Source organism: Brassica napus, chromosome C4 (assembly GCF_020379485.1).
Source record: "Brassica napus cultivar Da-Ae chromosome C4, Da-Ae, whole genome shotgun sequence".
NCBI classification, from domain to species: domain Eukaryota; kingdom Viridiplantae; phylum Streptophyta; class Magnoliopsida; order Brassicales; family Brassicaceae; genus Brassica; species Brassica napus.
The window spans coordinates 61,947,358-61,966,170 of record NC_063447.1 but is presented as its reverse complement, the minus strand read 5'-3'; the positions used below and the strand labels follow the sequence as shown (position 1 = coordinate 61,966,170).

Genomic DNA, 18,813 nt, shown 5'->3' with positions numbered 1-18,813 from the left:
TTCACTCCAAGCAGAATTTTAAAATTAAGTAGTACTGATTGTTATTAGTCTGATTCATTCTATACCATCGCCACATTTTTTTCAGAAAAATATTTAAACAACTGATGGTTATTTTTTTATAAAAAAAACTCATGGTTATTTATCATTTTGAACAACACTTAAATGATTTTTTATGATCAACCACACATTTATCAAAAAGATTCATATATAGCCCAATTCAGAAGAATATAGTTTATACAAGAGACCATTATTAATTTGTACAGTCGAAATGCAGGAAAGATATTAAATAATTACATCAAACGATCATTTCATTAACAAATTCAAGCCTTACAAAATGAAACCCATTCAATATGAAATAACAAAGGTTGGAGATTTTCCCTTATCAATTTGCCCTTATCTCACAAAAAACAATAGACAATAATAGAAGTAACAGCACAAAGCATACCAAAGAGATTTATCTTTACAAAATCATAGATCTTCAAGCACATTGTAAGCCGTAACGAAGTTTCTTGCCACAGTAGTTCAGTAGCAAGCTCAGATCAACAGAAACATTGAGATTAATCCCCAAGACATTGGCTTTAAGAGCGGTGCAAAGACAAACAGCAGCTTCAAGATTAGCAATACCCTTAAGAAGTGCACAACAAGGAAGTTTGGTGGAGAGCCAACAACAACGATGACTAACCCCATAGGTCTGCGCAAACACCGAGCTTAAGTGTGTCGGTTGGACAAGTGGGTTTAACCGCCGTGTCCTTCTTTGGGGGTTTCGGGTGTTTAGGAGTAGTTGGTGGACATTTTGTGGAAGTCACAAAAGTGAAGAAAATAAGGTTAAATGTGAGAAGAAGACCTGTTACTACAAGAGTCTTAGAGCATCAGCAACGCCCGATACTGATGGCTCGATAATGTAGGTAAGTTTTTTTAATTGTTATTTTTTTTCAGCTTTCTTTTTTTTTAAAAAGAGTAGTCAATCGCGGGTTTTCCCGTGGCGATGGGGTCCGCGCACAGTAACGTGTCTGTCAGTAAAACGATCCTTAGCTAGAAATTGCAAGAGACAAAGTTGGCACAGATTCTTAAATTGTGTGGGCCCCACAAATTATTATAATAATTTAATTTTAAAGATTTTTGGTTAAGAATGGCTGATGCTCTTAGGGAGTTTTTGAGGAAGGGTTTTGGGATGAATGTGAAGGAGAGATATGGTTTATAAAGAAGTTAGTGACTCATTAGTAAGAGAAATATACAAAGAGATGAATTTAAACTAAGATATGATGAGAAGGATCTGTGAATAAAATTTGAGTAAGAAACAAAACTATATCTCCAGCTAGTTTGACCATGGAAATTGATTAAATACTATTACTGATATTGAATTTTTTTTTCATCATTAAAAAGGAGAAAAGACAAGAGGATCAATTACACGTTGATGATAAGATATTTAGGGGGTTACTGGGACATGAATGTGTGTAGAGTTTGTGAATATTAAGAATCCATTGTTATTGGTTCTTGGATTTCAAAATCCATTATTATTGGTTTAAGAATTTCAAAATCTATTCAAATATTTTGTTATTCAAAAAGTTTAGTTATTATTGATTCTCTAATCTATACTATTAAAACATGATACTATTGTCTTTTTTACCTTAGCATGCCCTTTTCTTTATTAACATTACATGTTTCATTAAAGGCAATCAAGTAATATTAATAGCACATCTATATTGAACCATTTTTTTGGATCAAGCCCACTGTCCACATCAGATCTCTCTTAGGCCATTTGGGCCGATTAAGAAATCAGATCTAATTCTCACATTTTTTTTCTTTGGGCCATTGAGTCCAAGTTCAAGTAATTTTTTTCCAACCATTCTTAATTTTTTTTCTTAATATAATTTAAGCATTCATAAAAAAAATTATTTTTTTCATTGAAAAGTATAAATCTTTATTAAAAGTATATAATTATTTTTATTAAAAATATTAACCACATAATAAAATTAATTTATCAGAGTTATACCAACTTAATTCATTAAAAAAATAAAGTTTAATTTTTAAACATAAATAGTCATTTAAAATGAAACACGATAAAGAAAGATAAAAAGTTTAAGTCTTTTATAAAATAAAACACAAATATATGAAATATGACATTTACTAAATATTTGTCAATTAAAAAAAAAAAGGAAAATGAACCCGCGCTTTGAAAGCGCGGGTCAAAATCTAGTTCTAATTAAATTTAGTGTTATTGGGAGATGAATTCTATTCATTTTTACTCATAAGACTCAACTTTCAAAATATCATATGTATCAATGTGATTTTCAAAATCCTTATGATAAAAATACTAGAAAACAAAATAATTATTCTTACCAAATATCTATTGCACCTTAAATCCAAATTATATGTTCAAAACTATAACTCATTACATTTATATACTTTTACATTTTTTAAATATATAATTATTTTAAAAAATATTATATTTTTAATATAAATAATAATAATTACATTTTCAAATCTTAATAATTTAAAATATATATTTTTTAAACAGTTTCAGAAAACATTTTCGAATTTCAAAAAAAGCTTAATAGGCATTGGTCAATCTTAGTCTATATATTTAAAAATAAAAGTGCAAGAATATTAAAAAAATCACAAATCTTGAGAAGACTCTGCTGATAGAATACAATACAATATACACAAACTAAGAGGTGGGAAACATCAAAACGCAGGTGTTTCTCAGGTCATGGATTTAGATTGAAGAAGCACCAAACGTAGTCTCACCACTGTAAGTGATGTAGAGGAAGCCATCTTCATCTTTCTCCTCTTCGTAGACGCTTGACAGAATCTCTCCTGTAGGAGGAAGGACATTGTCTACGTATATGAAGATAGCTTTCTCTGAACTTAGTTTGATTCTTTTGCGAATCACATACACAAATTGACCAACTGTTAATTAGGTCTGACAGGTATCTGCAATTATCAAAACCCAAACCATTCAGAAAACTCCATTTAAAAACTGCAAATCTTTTAAAAAAATAAGTTAAGATGGGAACAAAGGTTATTTACTTTTTCTTGTCAATGTTTGGGATTTCAAATTTCTCAGCCTTGTCCACAATCACCTGCAACAAAACACACATAGTCCCATTCCTTTACTGATCAATACAATGTAAGATAGTAAACAAATCTAATGTTCGTCTGTAACAATTCTTCGCAAAATGTTGAGAAACTTGTGATCAGCAATATACAAACACATGAATGCCACAAATCAGAAACTTGTGATCAGCAACATACAAGCTAAACTGTGGATTTTACCACGAGTCATCAAAGATTCATGATCTTCGTGCAGTTGAATGAGAATAAACTGATGATAGATACTTAAAAATCCTAAAAGAACAGAACATACATGGATCCTGTCAGGGTACTTCTCCATGATCCTTAAAGATTCAGCTTGCCTCTTTTCTAAACAAACACCATCTTGAAGACTCAGAAATACATACATACATACATGCACACATATAAGATCACAAGATCAAATCAGTAAAAAAAGACTAACCGAGATCGTTGTCCAGCTTAAGGCTGCTGCCGCCTTTACTCATCTTCACTCCTAATGATTATATGAAAATAACAAGATTCACAAATCAGGTGAAAAAACTAACAGATTATGTAACAGATCAAATCAACTGAAAGCTTGGATTGATGTGATATGGACAAGGATCAAACTCCTTCAGGAGAAGAAGATGATCTTGATTCTCGACGAAAAATTCACAAACGCAACCTTTTTCTTTTTCTTCTATGATTGGATAACGATTAACTACCTAGGATGATTCGTACTTTATGTATGTATTCGCTGACAAGTCGAGTTACTTGTTCCCCCAAACAAGCTACGTAATATAATACATAAATTTTAATTTATTGATGTTCTTCTTACTCAGACTTTTCCTCGTAAGTGGATCACCCTCGGACTTTTTCTTACTAGAATAATACGGATTGCTGAGGTTTGATGGGCCAGATTAATATAAGAGGCCCATGCCCAATATACTAATTTACGTACATTACATAACGCCCTCTTCGGGAAATCCAAAAGTGGTATAATTAGATTTCTATCAACGATGTATGAAAGCAATTTCCCAGTTTTGAAGCCTGGCTTTTAAAATATATATCAGGAATTTGAAATTTAGATATAAACTTATAAGAAATAAATAAATTACTATATATGTGAATATCTAAACATGTGGCACGTTAGTGACTTAGCACGGAAAATCGGTCAATTCCTACATCAACAAGAGTCAACGGTCTTGATTAGTACATAAACATGTTACATGTGCGAAAACATACATCAACTAGTATAAAATTCAATTTTCATACATGAATTTTCAAAATTGGATTTTATCATACATTGACCTAATTTCCGTTAGTTAAACGTTGAATTATCGTTAACCGGTGATAGAAAATAGGCTAATTCATACATCAACAGGGACTATTGGTACGGATCAATACATAAACACTTCACTTGTGCAAAAACATACATTAACTAATACAATTTTAAATTTGAACTTTTGAATCTGGTTTTCACATACGCTAAAGCTTTGATATTTACCTAATTTCCACTAGTCAAATAATATCGAAGATAAATTGTATGTCACGTATTGATTAAGTAAAGTTTTTATTGTATTATGTGGTAATTAAACTGTATTACATAGTAATTGAATGAGAAAAATAAATCATGTAGGTCAAACGATTTCTTTCTCGTGTAATTCATTAGTTAGTTTTTCTCTTTAATTTTTTCTTCAACTTTTTCGACAAAAGAAAACACTAACACCGAAAACGAAAGAAGACAAAATTAAAAAAGAGAAAAGAGAATGTCTTCGATAAGCTAAACATTCTCATTTCTCTCTGTCAATTACTACATATTATGGTTTAATTATCACATAATACAATAAAAACTTTACTTAATCAACACGTGACACAATTTATTTTCGGTATTATTTGACTACTAAAAATTAGGTAAATTTATTTTTATTAAATTTAAGCACAAAATAAAACTAACATTATTTTCAACAGATTTATTACATCTTTTTTTCCTTATTTTCACTCAACTTAACTACTTTATTAATTGCATTTTTTCAAATAATTTGACAGCATGTCTTATAGAAATATAAAACAGAACTTACCTATATTTAAGTGTTTTATTATATCTTTTACATTTTTTTATACTTCTTAACTACTTCATTAAGATATGGATATCATGTATATGGTTGGGTATGGATTGGTTCTTTCGGATATCGAGTTTTTTTCGGGTTTTGAAATTATGCTTTGTTCGGGTATTATAAATTTTCTGGTGGGATTCAAATAAGGTCTTTCCAAATCCGGGTGGGTTTGGTTTTTATGTGTAGGAACATAAAAATAAACAAAATTTTATATATTTAGGAATGTCATTAAACAATTTATAAAAAAATTAACAATAAATATCCGCGCGGACGCGCATGTCAAGCTTTAGTGTATGTCAAAACCAGATTTCGAAAGTTCATGTATTGAATTTAAATTTTGTATTAGTTGATGTATGTTTTTGCACAAGTGAAGTGTTTATGTATTGATCTGGACCATTGGTCTCTGTTGATGTATGAATTAGCCGATTTTCTGTTATTGGTTAACGACAACTCAACGTTTGACTAAAGAAAATTAGTTCAGCGTATGATAAAACCAAATTTTGAAAATTTGCGTATGAAAATTAAATTTTGTACTAGTTGATGTATGTTTTCGCATAAGTAACATATTTATATACTGATCGGGACTGTTGGCCCTTGTTGACGTAGGAATTAGCCGATTTCCCGACTTAGTGGTGTCCCTTCTTTTAGCTAGTCTGCCTAGTCATCAACCTAAAGACTGAAACTCGCAATCTAGAATTTAGTGGTTGGGTTTAATCCTCTAAATCAATTAGACTCTTACTATCCTCCCACTATTATTGAATGAACACACAATAACAAATGTCTTTTGGATTACAAAAGTTGAAAAAGAGGGATGAGAAGTCTAAGTTCTTATGAAAACCGTAATACAATCCTCTAACGCACTAATTTTAAGATTTAAACCAAAGGTAAATGGACGACGATAAGATAGGAGAGACAAGATTCAATGTCCTAACACAACATTTTTTTATTTTTCAGTTTTCATGTCTTTTGGGTTCTTGCTGAAGCCACTTTTGAGACTTGTCGAATATTTTGTATTTTTCAAACGAGATCATGTCCTCTTCATAATGTATCCCAAGATTAAGCCGATTAGTCCCACCAGAAGAACGTACATGAACGGGATCCCACCACCACTCTGACTTCTCTTGCTTTCACGCTTCAACTTCTCCTGCAATAATTACATATTTCTTTGTTATCAGATAAGGTTCGTGTTTGGCAATGAAAGGCCAGTGCAAGTGATGAACTAGATTCTTACTATTCAAAAACAAACAAACAAAAGAAAACGGCTGCTTCATTAAAAACCAGGGAAACTAGCTATTTAAAGTACTTGTCGAAAATTGCAGGGAGTAGTCGCTCAAAATAACAATGATGCGGTGAGAATTTTCCTTACCAATTCTTGTTGAAGTCTGTTGTTCAGTTGAATCGCAGAGTTCTTTTCCTCCGTGAGCCTTGTGATGAGAGCTCTCGCCTGGAATTACATCACACAAGTCAATAAGCATCATTTTTTACATGTCACATGAATGATCATATCACCTAACTCCAACGGTATGTTTTGCCAACTAGCTAGTAGGTTTGTTGCAAATGCATAAACAATGGAAAGCTAAAGCCACAGCAGAAGAAGCCATATTCATCTACACCACAGTTTTGACGTACCAAACTCTACACAGCTAAAAGATTTGTCAAAGCTAAAATTCTTTACGGTGATAAACACAAAGGTTATGATTCTTGGTCTAATAAGCTTAAGAATTAAAGTGTATTAATGAACGAGCCATTGCGTTGCTAAGAAATAAGCTCAAGAAAAAATGATTCCGTAATGATATAATACTCAAAACACTCTTTCTTATGTAGCTCAGCTTCTTGAAAGTATTGTAAATTAAAAAAAAAAAAAAGATCAGAAAGTTTACTAAATTACCTCTGGTGAGTTTTCCTGAGTTTCAAGCCTGTCCACACTAAATCTTGGAGCCTAAAGTCAAACAAGAAACTCAACACGATTATTACCAAAGGAAACGTATAGCAAAAAGGTTCTATTTTCTTGGCTATTTAAAGCTGAAGTTGGATACTTACAGCGGTAAAATCAGAAGCCCCATTGTCAGAGACGGAAGCTCTTGGCGAAGAGCCCTCTTCCGACCCTTCACGTACCGGTGAAGGTGGTCGAGGTGGATCAACGTAGACAACTCTCAATTTAGTCTCCTCAACTCGATGCCCTGCCTCTTTACTAAACTGCAGCATTAATCACCAAAAAAAAACATAAAACACAGTGTAAAGTAACCATAGCCATATGAGAGAACCAATGCTTTAAATCATATACCATCTCAGGAGTAACATCCTTGGCAGTGACTCCAGGACTAGCCACAACACACTGAAGCAAGAACTTGTCCTTGCACTGCATATCAGCAGGAGCTTCCTTCTGCGCTTGCATCGTCACTAAGTTTCCAAATAAAACAACAAATCAAACACAGAGAAAAACGATCGTTGAGCTCTGATAGCAATAGCATATCAAGAGTATGAATGTTGAGAGACGATGAAGAAGAAGAAAGTTTGTTATGGAATGTAAATCTCAACATTAATTGTAACTGTACAGTAAAGTCAGCTAAAAGTCAGCTACGATAGACCTGCGACTAAGATTACGTTCATTTACATGCGCGACTTGCGACTTATGACATGCGATGCGACTAAAATTATGTTCGACCCGAGATTTGCGATCAGTAGCGCGATCAAAATTTTCTTAATTTTTAGGCGACTTGAATTGGAACTTGCGATTGGTCGCGCAACATCAAAACGAACAACAACCTGCGACTTACCACCAATCGCAGGTTACACGACATCAAAACGAACAACAATCGCAGGTCAGCGCGATTAGTAAGCGAGCAGGGCCTTAAGCTTAACCAACAACTAACCACGCTAACGTATACCATTAACAACACGTGATAGATGTATAAACGAAAGGGAAAGGGATCATCACGAGATACTAACCTAGAACCTCAGAAGAGGATCTCGGAAGAACAACGCCAGTGTTAGGCCTCACACAGTACTTCTTCGGATTCGTCGTTTTAACCTTTAAAAAAATTGATCATCGAAACAAACGCTAAGATCATACACACAGAAGAAGAATCTTCGAAAACTAAGAAGGATTACGATCGATTTCCACACCTTGAAGGCGACGTAATCGTCGGTTTTGTTAGCTAAGTACAGAGAGCAAGAGATCTGTTTCTTCAATTCAACTACACAGCAAATCGATTATAAAGGCAGATCTATAAGTAGGAGGAGGAGGACGTGCGTGAATCGTTGAGAAATCGAGCTTACAAGGGAATTGAAGATCGATGGGATCGATGTCGAGAAGCGCGTTGCTCATTCTGATAAGATCGCCGGAGAATTTTAATCGTTTTCCGTCGTCGTCGCTTTCGAAGACTGGAGAGACGATAATGTGCAGCTTCTTCTGACTCGAGGTGCGTTATATTATCTGGGGGGGTATAATTGTCATTTCTTAGTAGTGATCACCAAACTCGTTTTAAAAAAAAAAATGTTTACCAGCGAAAACCAGGTGGCGAACCACGTCCCCTTGTGGCTTTCTCGCATCATTATGGTTGTCTTTTTATCATAAAATATTAATGTCATAAAATTAGCTTAAATTTTTTAAAAACTGAACCATATACAAAATTTCATATAGTTTTCGAGTTTTTCATTTTTTTTTGAAAAATTTCCAAACAACCAACATTTGTTTTTCTAATTTTTAATAGTGAAAATACCACCTATAAAAATGTTATAATCTCTTTTTAATCACACCCTAATTGATTGTAGAAAAGCGAAAAAGTAGATTATCTAGTTACCATAAGTAATTAGAGCATAACGAGCACACTTGATTGGATAAATGCAACCAGCTAAATATTTTTTTGAATCAAAAGAGATTCAGTATTCCTTTTTTTTTTCAAATCCGGCTGACAAACATGGTGTACTTTTGTTGAAAATTCATAATTGGTTCTGTTGTATACGCTATATGACACATCTATATTGTATAAAATATCACTCGACTTGCTGTGTTCATATATGGGATGAGTGATAACTGATAAAGCGCAGTCATGTATGTGGATTTGGAATATTACTCTCTCCGTTTCTTTTTGTATGAATTTTTAAAGAATGTTTTTGTTTTAATTTGTATGGCGTTATAAAACTTTCTATGTAAAAATATTAAATCAATTGATTAAAATATAAAAAGTCAATTCGTATTTTTTTTGTTTTATTTGTTCAGAATAGTGATGGTTAACTATTTTTGATTATTTTTTTGTTGTAATCAAATGTTTTTAATAAAAATAATTTTTTCTTTATTTGTGTGTTTATACTAAAACATCCTAAAAAAATGGAGGGAGTATAATTTAACAGTAAATAAAAATATTAATTACAACGAAAATTCAATTAGTATTAAATAACAAAATAGTCAAATGTATGGACCGTATAGTGAGTTTTTAGTGGCCTTGATTTGATGGATCTATTTTAATGGGCCTTTACTATTGCTTCTGCTCATTATTTTTTTTTTTTTGAAACACGTCTTCTGCTCATTTCTTTTTCTTCTTTTTGGATATGAAATGAACCATATGCTTGATTCTCTTGGAATCTTTGAATTCTCTCTGTCCAAAGACAACGAGGATCTCTATAATTTATATTTTAGCCCCGAATTTTGGTCACGGGTCAAGGTCATTTTGGTCACTTTCAGCTCTAAATCTCACAAACGTCCCGGCAATTTCTTCCTTTCCTTGTGCACGACGGTCTCTCGCCGACGCGACCACATTAAAAGCATGCATTCAAAAATAATCACATAAATCACAATTATTTTTAAAAATAATATTGAAAATATTGTAAGTTCGAATCAACCTTAAGTTCTAGAGTTTATACTTTATACCTTGAAAAAAGATAACATGAAATCAGCAAAAGAACATGTAATATTCCAAACATACTATTTAAAGGTCCGGTCAAAAGATAGAAACCCAAAATTATATTTAAAAAAGTACAAACATATGACTTCAAAAACCGAATATGCTGAGGATTTTATCTTTTTTTTTACATGAACAGCAACAATAATCTAACCTTTTTTTTTTTCATATCTCATCTCTTTATTACATGCCACATTCACAGCACTTCGTCACGCCAAAGCTAAGCATATCCTTTTTCATATTCTATTTCATAACCACTATTTATATCTCTCTATAACGTCTTCTTCCTCCAGATCTCATTATAATAATTTCTTTCCCTTCATTTAAACATATACACACATTTTGATGAAGTTCGGTAAGAGGATTAAGGAACAGATACAAGAGTCGTTGCCGGAGTGGCGTGACAAGTTTCTCCGTTACAAAGAACTCAAGAATCTGATCTCTTCTCCTGCTCCGGCGGAATCTATCTTTGTCGGTTTATTGAACGCCGAGATTGAGAAGTTTAATGCCTTCTTCGTGGAGCAAGAAGAAGATTTTATCATCCACCACAAGGTATATATATAATACATTCTTGTCGGGTTTACCGAGTCCACTCAACCGAGTTTGACTCATTACAAAGAGTTTTAATATTTTGGCCAATCACTGATCTAACTTTCTCCCCTATTAAAAATGTATGATAAACAAACATTTATATTGGTTGAAATATTTAATCGAAATAAACAAACATTTCTATTAGATATGTATAATTCTTTCAAAAAGGTCGGAAATAAATAATTTTACTACGAAGAAAACTAAAATGAGACATATAATAAGAAATATAATCCACTTTTAATAAGTTTGTAATATTTCCTCTGTTTTTAATGTTATATGATCGTTTATATGATTTTTTGTACTATGTCATTTGTTTTATCATTGATTGAACTGAATTTAGATAGATAATTAATAGTAGTCTTCAAGTTTTAAAAATAAAATTATTATTTTAATTTATGCGCACGATGCTAAACACATGAACTAATAAAAAATGGAGTGACTATATTATATGCAAATTTTCGTAACTAAGCAATGTATATTTGAAGGAATTGCAATATCGGATTCAGAGATTGGTAGAAAAATGTGGAGACAATGATGATGTAATGTTCAGAGAAGAGATTGGTGAGATCAGAAAAGATATTGTTAACTTCCATGGCGAGATGGTACTTCTCGTTAATTACAGCAACATTAACTACACTGGTAATAAAAGTTACTTTTAACCGACAGAATCTTTACTTCAACTGTGTCTGGTCGGAAAGAGAATGAAACTTTTTATTACAGGGTTAACAAAGATTCTGAAGAAGTACGACAAGAGAACAGGAGGAGCATTGCGATCACCGTTTATCCAGAAAGTTCTTCGTCAACCGTTTTTCAAAACGGATTTGGTGTCTAGGCTGGTGAGAGAGTGGGAGACGACGATGGACGCGATGTTTCCGGCGTTGACTAGGGAGGTGGAGGGATACGAGAGATCTGCGGCGGTGAGTTCGGCTGCGGCGGGAGAAGGGATATTTAGGAATACGGTTGCGGCGTTGATGACGATGAGAGAGATGAGAAGAGGGAGTTCTACTTACGGTGCTTACTCGCTTCCGCCACTTAATCTCTCCGACTCCGATCTCGTTTTACGGCCGAGACACGTTCCTTCTCCGATACCTATTCCTTATTGATAACTCTTTAGTAATTTAATCACACGGGAAATGGACTTATCATAATAATTGTATTTTTTTGTTTTACTTCCTTAAATCATATGGAAAATGGCATTATCTTAATATTCCGCATTATACTCAATCGAGTTTAAACATCTGATAATTGCTCGGATAGCTAGACAGCTTTCTTTTGCTGGATGACTACAAATTATTAGCCCTGTTATTCACAATGTCACTGACTTAAAAAAAGTCAGTTGTTAGGTGGTGTAAACAATGTATAAAGGAGACTGATCAGTTATGTTCTGCGTTTCTCTAGTCAGGACCATCTTACAGTATGTAAGTTGATTGAGTCAGCCTTTGGATGAAATAGAAGAACATATACAAGATTCTCTAAGTTTCTGGCTTGACTAGAAGAATAAGATACTTTAACTAATCTATTCCAATTCCGCATTCAATAAGTATAAGTTCACTGGCATTAAAAACAATGTGACTTTGAACTTAGATAAATTACACCATCATAGTGGTTTGAGAGCAAGAAAAGTTTTGGACTCGAGCAGAGTTCTATCTAGAAGAGCGTATTGAGAGGCTAATCAAGAATCCAGGATTGTCCTTCAAAGGGAAACTAGTTTAAATAAGATAGAAGCTGATACTCTAATTGTTTTTCACATTAGTGGTTGCTTACGGGGGTATCTTCTGTACTAATCTGCCTTCTCGAAACGACACCCTTTCGTTCTGTTTTATTAAGTAATTGGTTAAGTGGGTGCAGTAGTTTCTTCATTAAGCTGAAGGGGTGAAATGTTATATGACATGCAGAGAGATGTTTTTTTGTCTTTTTTAAAAAGTCAACTTCCTTTTCATTAGTCGAATGTTTAGAGTTGGCCTTCTATAAGATCATCGTACATTGTTAATCCATTCTTTTTAATAAAGTATATTATATGAAACTTTGCAGAGTTTAATTAAACTAGTTAACAAAGCTTGAAGTTCAAAGGTAGTAATAGTCTAGAGCATATATCATTGCATTCATCAATGTTGAAGTTTCTAGATAGCATAGAGCTGATATTCATAAAAAAAATATTAGCTTTGTAATATTCATTTGTTTGCAAAATACAAAACGATTAATTCTAAGCTAATTGAAATGATGCAAGAACAAAATCGGCTAAACTGAAACCTAGCTAGCCATTATCAAGCTAAGTTGTTTCGAAAAAATCGTATTACTTATTGTTAGTAGTTAGTTTTGTAGTTTATGTTTTATTATCTCTTAGAAGTACAACTATAAAATATAACTTCTGCTGCCGTTTCGGCTTTCGGCTCGATAACATGTATAAAAATACATGCAACGTCTTCAACGAACTTTTCTCATAACTATATTGCAACAAAATGCGTCAAACCTTGCGTAACCGTATATCTAATCGCCGTGATTAGCGTCATAGTCTAATCAACAACACGTTATCACAAGCTAAATACGAAACATTCCGTAAATACTATTGATAGGTACATGATCGTGTTATTTACTTATTTTGTCAAGATCAATTTCCAATTTGATTTGCCGGAAAAAGTCCAAATATGATCAACGCGTTAACCAGAGGGACATCCAATCCCGATTGGCATTAATATAAATGTTGTCTACACTCACTTAGCTAGCCACCTTAGGTATATACATTCAGAAAAGAAGAACACTTGTAATATATACTTCTTTTTGTTACCAGATGTCACATATTCGATGTTATCTCGCTTTATTTGTGGCTACCTCTCTTTGCATTGCGTGTGATCTTCATTTTTTTGCTAGCTTTATACACATTCGACACCTCTCTCTATTAGTTTTTTTACATATCATAGCTTATAGAAGAGTGACGTTTAAGGACATTGGCATGTTACCGAAAAAAGGACATTGCCATGAACTTTATGGAAATGTAATCTTATACTTTAACTTTTCCATTCGCACAAGTGAAGAAAAGACTCGAGTAAAATACATTTTCCTTACCTTCATAACTTATTCTATTGTGTTTTTTTTGTTGCTGTTGTTGTGCGTGTTAGCTATTTTTCATAGACGAGTATCAGAGAGGATATTCGTGCCAGTTCGTAGACGTAGCAAAGCAAATGCATGAAATGGTCTCGCAGATTTGAGGCAAATAAGAATTCACAAAATAGTAACAACGGGTTTTGGTACGCTTGGTCCGTTCCATTCATAAACCGTAATGATTTTTTTTCTCTTGAATATTTACCAAACAAAGAGAAAGAAGTACCCTTGAATAATTTATTTTTAGAAATGAAAATGAATTAGTTATACTTTCTAAGCACTAAATCCAAGTGATAAGCGAATAAACACCTAACAAAACATGGAATACTGATTTTTCCTTGCAAACACATTAAATCTTAGTGAGTAGCCACCAAACTGTGCAATATAAGACTAGTTGATCCTATCACAACCACTTTAAATCACAACTTTGTCGATATCTACTGGATGGTCATTATGAACATCAGTCATTGGGTTTTGATTCCAAATCATAAGTAAAAGAATAAAGTATACGTGAAGAATAATTCTAAGTTGGTGGTAGTTTCAAACCCAATGGCCAAATTTGATTCTACAGTGAAAATGATATAGAAACCAAGACAAAAAAAATTAAAGTTGATTTTTTCCTTTTTAGATTTGACTTCCATTTTTAAAATAATAGTAGGCTAAAGAGATAGATGAAGTGGGCACTTATATAGCTTCTAAATTCATATAGAAACTAAGAAATTATACTTGCAAAAAATCATACTAAATCGATTACCTAAACATGATAAGAACTTTATAAACAAAAAAACTTAACACAATTTTTTCTTCTATTCACTAATGAAACTTCAATGCTCATTGATTTAGGCCAACAAGACGTGAAGGCATGGCGTTAGAACATGTAAAAGTAGCCACCATTGCATTTAAAAATAATCATAATAATAACCAAAAACAAAAACAAATAAAAACATAAGCTTTTTTTTAAGAGTTCGATCAAAACCCAAAAAAAGAATAATAATAAACCGATAAGATCACGCAAAGTCTGTTACCTTTTCACCATTCATCAAACACCACCACAGAGGTTTCAACGTCTTCGTTTGGTGCAGGAAGGTTAAGATCTATCATCCTCTGTTTCACTGATACTTCTTCTTTAGGGACTCTTCCCGATACGATGTTGTTGATTCCGTGTGACCTCTTGTGACCACCAAGTGCTTGTCCTGAAGTGAAAACTCTTAAACAGATCGGACATTGGTGAATTTTCTTCTCCTCGTTAACAGAGTACTCTGTTTTCTCCTCATGCTCTGTTTTTGTGAAAGTTTTGTTCTTTCTGTGGCTCGCTCTGTGTCCTCCCAATGCTTGATACGATTTAAACGCTTTACCGCAAGTCTCGCACTTGAATCTCCCTCTTCCTCCTCCTCCTCTGTTCTTGCATTCATGATCTGACTCATCGTCTTCTTCTTCTTCTTCTTCTTCTTCTACTAGAGTTTGCTTTGTCTTGTTCTGTTGCTTCCACTTGTCTCTGGAGAGCATAATGAGACAAAAGGCGAGATCTTCCTCCGTCGTCGTGTCAGAAGCTGAGCTGTGATGATGCTCTGTCTCACCGAGTTGACTCGTTTTCACCTTCTTGAAGTCGAAACCGAACGATCCCAGTTTCCTAGTTCGCTTGGATCGTTTCCGAGTTGGGTTGATCCTCGACGACTCTGTTTCGCTTTCGGAGAAACCAAACTCCATCTCCTTTTTATCATCGGACGAAGAAGAAGAAGAAGCATCAGACTCTGTTTCCTCGCTGAGTTGACTCGGCCGTTCCTCACGTTCTGAAGAAAGAGTAAGCATGTGAGATCTCATGTGACCGCCTAAAGCGCTTCCGTTGATGAAGCTCTTGAGGCAAAATCTACACTTGTATCTCTCCATCTTCAACAACCAAAAAAGCTTCTTGCAAAGTTATCTTTCACAAAGAAGAGAGAAGAGAGAAGAAGAAGAAGTAGAGAAGCTACAAAAGGAGAGTACGTGACAAAAGCATTCTTCTTCTGCAGAATAGAAGAAGAAAACTTTATAAATTATTTATTTTTAACTTCCCTTTCTTTGTCTCACGCTATATTTATAAAATTCTTTAATTAATCGATCAAGAAACTGAAGAAAAGAGAGTAAATTTTTTACTTGACATGCGAGTTTTGCCCGTTTCTGCAAAAAAAATAAATAAATAAAATTTATTTCCCATAATGCCCTTCTCATTAATCGGATTAAAAATAGTAAATCTTCTAATTTAACACAACCGAATAATCAGACTCAACGCGGTTTAGTTGTCTATTTTCAGCGCAACGTTAATTTAACTGCGGTAAAAGATAATTAATTGCCATTTTATAAGGGTGTTTTCGGTATTTCTTAGCAATGTAACGATTCGGACCAGAACAAAGCGTTGTCCAAACATATGACCGGAGAATGTTAACATTGTTATGGCTGTTAGTTTTTTTCAGTTTGTGACAGCCACGTACTGTTTCAGACGACGGTTACATAATTTATCCTCACCCTCCAGTAATTCTATCTCTCTAATGTAACAAAATTAGAACTAAATAAATAAATTAATTTTCAGATTCTGCTTTCCATCTTCCTTTTTCATGAGTTTCGCCAACTGTCTGCGACGATATCTAAGTCTTAAGAAAGTTAAAATCCAGCATGATTCGAATACCTGACTTAATTACCTAGAGTATAATCTTAATTTAATTCCACTAATCACTCGAGTTAAGACGATTAGGAATGCCAAAAATTGTGAAAAGATTGAAATTCTCCTTTGATTTTGGATCTTCAGAGCTAGAAACTAATGAGAAAAAGTCAAGAAGCCATAATTTTCGTTTCTCAATAACACTGCCACACGTTCTTGTTCAATAAAAACAAATACTACCAGCTAAAAGTCCATTAAACTTAAAATGAAACTAAAGATTAACAAAACAAAAAGGTATATGCTATAGTAGGAGTAACCAAAAAAGCATAACCTGTTAAGCTACAAACGCATTAAACTTCGGACCCACTAAGATTGATGCCTTTGGTCTAATACACACCTAACCATCTCACTTTATTTTCTCGTAACACTGTAGTAAACGTGATCAAACAACCAACACAACGTTCATGTGATCTTTTCCTATATATACATTGAACTGATCATTCAAAGATCAAACCAACCATAACTAGCGCAAAAGCTTGTACCACTAGGAGTTGGAGTCTCACTCGTGCGCATGGTCAATCACAAATCTTGAAATAAAATTAAAGTCAAACGTTAGACAATTGTCGGTTACAAAAAAAAAACAATAAATGTACTCAAAGAACTTACTTAGTTAGGCGATTTCACACACAAATAGCCTTTTAACTGAAAATTTAGAGATGTTTTAAATCAAAGTTGTGGAAGCAATTGGTCTACGCAAAGTGTAAAAGTTGAGATTCTTCTTCAATGGCATGACTTAATGGTGGTGCCAAACCACTTACGCTACTCTCTTAAAGAAAAGAAAAAAACTCATAGCTCCTTTAAACTCTCCCGTTGACTTGTCTCGTTAGAACTTCAAATTAATATTTCATTTATGAATAAAATATATGCAACTATAACTGTATGTGTTACTTATTGTCAACTCAGCATATAACATTGGGTTATTAGGTGGTAATGGCGTTTTCGCACATAGATTAGTCACAATACTCTTCATGAAGTCAACTAATACGAGGTGGCAATTTTACGTAAAACATAAATATACATCACTTCAGTGAACTCTTTATTTTCCCTGTCCAGCGCAAAACTGTGGGCAAATGCTGATAGGCTTTAGTTTGGGCTTTTACGAGCCTTCATCGTGGCCCGTGGGTATTAAACAGGCCCTGATAATGACGCTGACGTGGCATTAGTTTATTGGCTAATACGATATAATGTACGTGGCGAGAATCACCCGTCTAATAAAATAAAAGGGGTCCGGTTAACTCCAAAGCTCCTAAAAAAGCTCATCGTCTCTCGTTATCGTTCTCGACGACATCAGAACTCTAACGCCAAATCAAGGTGAGATTTTATTTGCTTTCGTTGATGTACGATCCAGCCTCGGGTGTACTCTGTTTGATTCAGTTAATATCGTGATTGACGAATCGTTAGATCTGTTGTTTAAGCTAGATGAGAATGTAGATCTCGTTGGTCTACGATTTTTTATTTTACGTTCCCTTCCATTGCATGTTTTAGTGTTGCCTTGGCATCTGAGGATACGATCGAGTGTTCGTAGCTTTACGGTTCATACTTTTTGAAATCGATTCGCTGGATTTGAATTTGTTGAACGCTCATCTTTGAATAGAATCTGTTATATTCCTAATTAGGATAGTGTGATTTAATGTTTGATATTAAGGGTAGCAGCTGAGAATAACAGTAAATTTTTTGTCAATACAGTTAGTTAGAGAAGAGAGGAGAAGAGAAGGATGGTGGGAAGTGGAGCTCCACAGAGAGGAAGTGCAGCTGCAGCTGCAAGCATGCGTAGGAGGAAGCCTAGTGGAAGTGGTGGAGGAGCCTCTGGTGGTGCTGCGGGATCCATGCTTCAGTTCTACACGGATGACGCACCGGGTCTCAAGATCTCGCCTAATGTTGTACTTGTTATGAGCATCGGTTTCATTGCTTTCGTCGCTGTCCTTCATGTCATGGGAAAGCTTTACTTTGTCAAGTGATCAGAGAAAGGCTTGTAACACACACAAACAAACACATGATGCTAAGTGACTGCTAGTGATCAGAGTGTTAGAGAATGGTTTGAACTCTTCTTTTTATTTTGTGGGAATATAAGAGATATCTTGAAAACTCCACTTTCTTGTCATTCAAAGTTTCCATGTTCTTCATTCAGTTTGAAGGATAAAATACAAATTTACATATTCAGAGATAAATTAACCTGAATTAAGAATGAATTGCAAACTCACATATTGAATGATAAGTTAACCTGTGATATGAAGATTTCTGGGGTTAATTAAACAAATAAGAAAGAAAAAGGGAAATCTTGAAAACTAAACAGAAGTTGAGGAGTAAAAGAATGAACTGCAAACTCACATATTGAATGATATAAATTAACCTGTGA

The 18,813-nt window shown here is 33.8% G+C and overlaps 5 protein-coding genes and 1 pseudogene across 7 annotated transcripts; 2 read left to right on the top strand and 4 right to left on the bottom strand.

The window, feature by feature from the left end:
* Window positions 1–145: 145 nt before the first annotated feature.
* Window positions 146–2,775, bottom strand: LOC106369511 (annotated as a pseudogene).
* LOC106370197 (autophagy-related protein 8e) lies at window positions 2,558–3,839 on the bottom strand. Of its 3 annotated transcripts, none has more exons than XM_013810253.3 (5): window positions 3,780–3,839; window positions 3,518–3,568; window positions 3,368–3,423; window positions 3,031–3,083; window positions 2,558–2,934 (listed from the first exon to the last, which is right to left on the bottom strand). In XM_013810253.3, the coding sequence occupies exons 2-5, from the start codon at window positions 3,558–3,560 to the stop codon at window positions 2,778–2,780; spliced, it is 309 nt and encodes a 102-aa protein (XP_013665707.1). In that variant the 5' UTR covers window positions 3,561–3,568; window positions 3,780–3,839; the 3' UTR covers window positions 2,558–2,777. The 3 variants fall into 3 exon arrangements, with proteins under 3 accessions (XP_013665707.1, XP_022557316.1, XP_048611257.1); XM_022701595.2 differs by having other exon boundaries at window positions 3,740–3,828; XM_048755300.1 differs by lacking the exon at window positions 3,780–3,839 and adding an exon at window positions 3,685–3,766.
* Window positions 3,840–5,898: 2,059 nt separating this feature from the next.
* On the bottom strand, window positions 5,899–8,650 carry LOC106371213 (vesicle-associated protein 1-2). Its single transcript, XM_013811250.3, has 8 exons — window positions 8,451–8,650; window positions 8,298–8,368; window positions 8,121–8,202; window positions 7,456–7,571; window positions 7,212–7,367; window positions 7,060–7,110; window positions 6,538–6,615; window positions 5,899–6,315 (listed from the first exon to the last, which is right to left on the bottom strand). Exons 1-8 carry the CDS (start codon window positions 8,497–8,499, stop codon window positions 6,199–6,201), a joined length of 720 nt encoding a protein of 239 aa, XP_013666704.1. The 5' UTR covers window positions 8,500–8,650; the 3' UTR covers window positions 5,899–6,198.
* A 1,621-nt stretch (window positions 8,651–10,271) lies between these two features.
* LOC106370198 (SPX domain-containing protein 3) lies at window positions 10,272–11,868 on the top strand. Its single transcript, XM_013810254.3, has 3 exons — window positions 10,272–10,624; window positions 11,149–11,302; window positions 11,384–11,868. Exons 1-3 carry the CDS (start codon window positions 10,418–10,420, stop codon window positions 11,764–11,766), a joined length of 744 nt encoding a protein of 247 aa, XP_013665708.1. The 5' UTR covers window positions 10,272–10,417; the 3' UTR covers window positions 11,767–11,868.
* A 2,678-nt stretch (window positions 11,869–14,546) lies between these two features.
* LOC106370199 (zinc finger protein ZAT4) lies at window positions 14,547–15,935 on the bottom strand. Its single transcript, XM_013810255.3, has one exon. It carries the CDS (start codon window positions 15,647–15,649, stop codon window positions 14,792–14,794), a length of 858 nt encoding a protein of 285 aa, XP_013665709.1. The 5' UTR covers window positions 15,650–15,935; the 3' UTR covers window positions 14,547–14,791.
* Window positions 15,936–17,637: 1,702 nt separating this feature from the next.
* Window positions 17,638–18,545, top strand: LOC106371215 (protein transport protein Sec61 subunit beta-like). Its single transcript, XM_013811252.3, has 2 exons — window positions 17,638–17,768; window positions 18,144–18,545. The coding sequence occupies exon 2, from the start codon at window positions 18,173–18,175 to the stop codon at window positions 18,413–18,415; it is 243 nt and encodes an 80-aa protein (XP_013666706.2). The 5' UTR covers window positions 17,638–17,768; window positions 18,144–18,172; the 3' UTR covers window positions 18,416–18,545.
* The last annotated feature ends 268 nt before the right edge of the window (window positions 18,546–18,813 follow it).